The sequence below is a fragment of the Neomonachus schauinslandi genome, chromosome 3 (assembly GCF_002201575.2).
Source record: "Neomonachus schauinslandi chromosome 3, ASM220157v2, whole genome shotgun sequence".
In the NCBI taxonomy this organism is placed as follows: Eukaryota; Metazoa; Chordata; class Mammalia; order Carnivora; family Phocidae; genus Neomonachus; species Neomonachus schauinslandi.
Genome location: NC_058405.1, coordinates 11,333,060 through 11,335,120, shown reverse-complemented (window position 1 = coordinate 11,335,120; position 2,061 = coordinate 11,333,060). Strand labels below are relative to the sequence as shown.

The 2,061-nt window shown below is 43.1% G+C and overlaps 1 protein-coding gene across 1 annotated transcript in view; it reads left to right on the top strand.

The window, feature by feature from the left end:
• Positions 1 to 1,178, top strand: part of ZIC2 (Zic family member 2) — a 4,957-nt gene extending 3,779 nt beyond the window's left edge. Inside the window, exon 4 of the mRNA XM_021696013.1 lies at positions 1,074 to 1,178. Coding sequence (XP_021551688.1) covers positions 1,074 to 1,178 — 105 coding nt within the window. The remainder of the gene's footprint in view (positions 1 to 1,073) is intronic.
• The last annotated feature ends 883 nt before the right edge of the window (positions 1,179 to 2,061 follow it).

Below are 2,061 nucleotides of genomic sequence, written 5' to 3'. Positions count from 1 at the left end.
TTGTAAACTTCATGCAACTATAGACTGGAAAAAAACCGAGCCGTGCCAAAGTCTCCCTTCTGTTTCTTCAACACATTGATCCACAGCGCGCACACACACACACCACCACCACCAACGCTTGTGAATGTATTTTTCTGTTAGCTGGGTTTACATGTGATGTTTTAGTGCTTTTGCAAGTTCAATTTGTTAGTTCCTGTATGAAAGATTGTGGGGGAAAATAAACGTCGTGCCGTTAGCTTTTCCGTAATAACACCCTTCCTTCTGTAAATACCCGTTACCATATTTATCCATTTGTAATTAAATTATGGTATTAACTTGCTACAGAGGAAACAATATTTATAAAGAATGTTTCTTAACTATAAATATGTACAATTGTGGGCATAAACTGTTTCAGATTTTTTATTTGAAGGTTTTAAGTGGTTTGATCATTTCTTGTGATATGTTTTGAGAGTAATGCATACAGAAATATAATAAAATGTGTTGAAACTGCATGAACATACTATTTTTTTCTAGCAAAGTTATTAAAGAAAATGGGAAGGGGGCAGCTGAGGGTTGATGTGGGTATGCATCAGCTGCCTAGATGAATGGGAGGTACCACCTTGCATTCTGGGGAGGAAGGTGTATGTATGCATAGAAACCAGGCCAAACTGCCCCTTTGGCAGAAAGTCTCAAAATTATTTTCTATGTCCTTTGTTTGTAGCTGAGAGTGAATTAAATTTTTGGAAAGGCCCTGTGAGGAATGGCGGCAGGAACCTTCAGAGTTTCTAATGGCTCCATTATCTGAGGGAATGCCTTTCTTTCAACTATTTGGACTGGATTTAAGAGCACTAAACATTTCCTTATTCTTTGTTTTCCCTCTTCCCTGCCCCCTTTCCTCTCCCTCCCTCTGAAAAGCTGAGGTATAGTTATTTTTAATTGCACGTTTAAAACTGAGCTGAGTACTTTGTTTTTGAACTTGGCCCAGTGATTATAGTTTAAGGACCCTTTTCTACCAAAAGTTTTTTCTTGAAATTTTAGAGAGCTTGCTCAAGAAATTTTGCTTATCTGCACAACTGCTGTGCACCAATAACTAGGATGTTCAAGAGAAGAAGGTGATAGAGAGTACATTTGAATTTAAGCAAGCAACAAACCGTTGGCCCAAGACAAAAGAGAATCCCTTCAAGAATTCAGTAAAATAGAATAAGAAAAAGATTAAAATGGTCAGGTGGAAGTGAGGCAGAGCACCAACCACCAGTTTGTCTAGAAGTTTTGTAGCTTTACTCCCTTCCCCTGCAAGAATTTGTCAGATTTCAAACAAGATGCTCTAGGGAAGAAGGTAAAAATAGTTTTAATAATCAAAGGGTAGGAATGGGGGAAATTATTTTTAAATCCCTGAGACATCAAAACATCTCCATCTCTTCCTGAGTATCCTCAGAGAGTCCCTGACAGTCCCTGAGTCACACCCCCGCCCCCAGTACTGAGTAGATTCGCCGGGCCTTGGTGGCGGCACCTCCCTAGGGTCGCCCAGTGGGCTCTCGGGACTCTGCGGGGGGGGAGACCCAGGGCACGGGTGGCTGCGGCGGAGACCACTGCTTCTCTCTCTTTCCCCTTCGGTAGTCGACTAAGCTGCAGGGCCTGGCAGGCTAGGCCAGAGGGCCGTTTGGAGAGAAGGGTAACCCTGACCTCCTGGAGGCCACCTATTCAATGGGGAGGGAAAGACTCCAGCCTGGGGTGTGTCTGTGTGTGTGTGTGTGTGTGTCCCCCAGAGGGTGACAGAGGCCCGGCTAGCCCTCTCCCGTGGCCCAACTTGCTGCCCAAGCACCAGCTCCTGAAGCAATCAACCCCCTATTAAAGTCAAATTTATAACCCCTAATAATATTAAGGAAAATTATTAAAATAATTGGCATGTTACTGATCCTTGGGAGATTTCATTGAATACATTATAAGCTGTGGGGAAGAGCATTTAGTTTTTCAACCCCATCCCCACCCCCCACCTTGGGCCACCTCCGGAGGAGGGGGTGAAGAAATCACATTAAATATTTATCATAACTTGGGCAAGAATGAGATCGTCTATCCTAAATG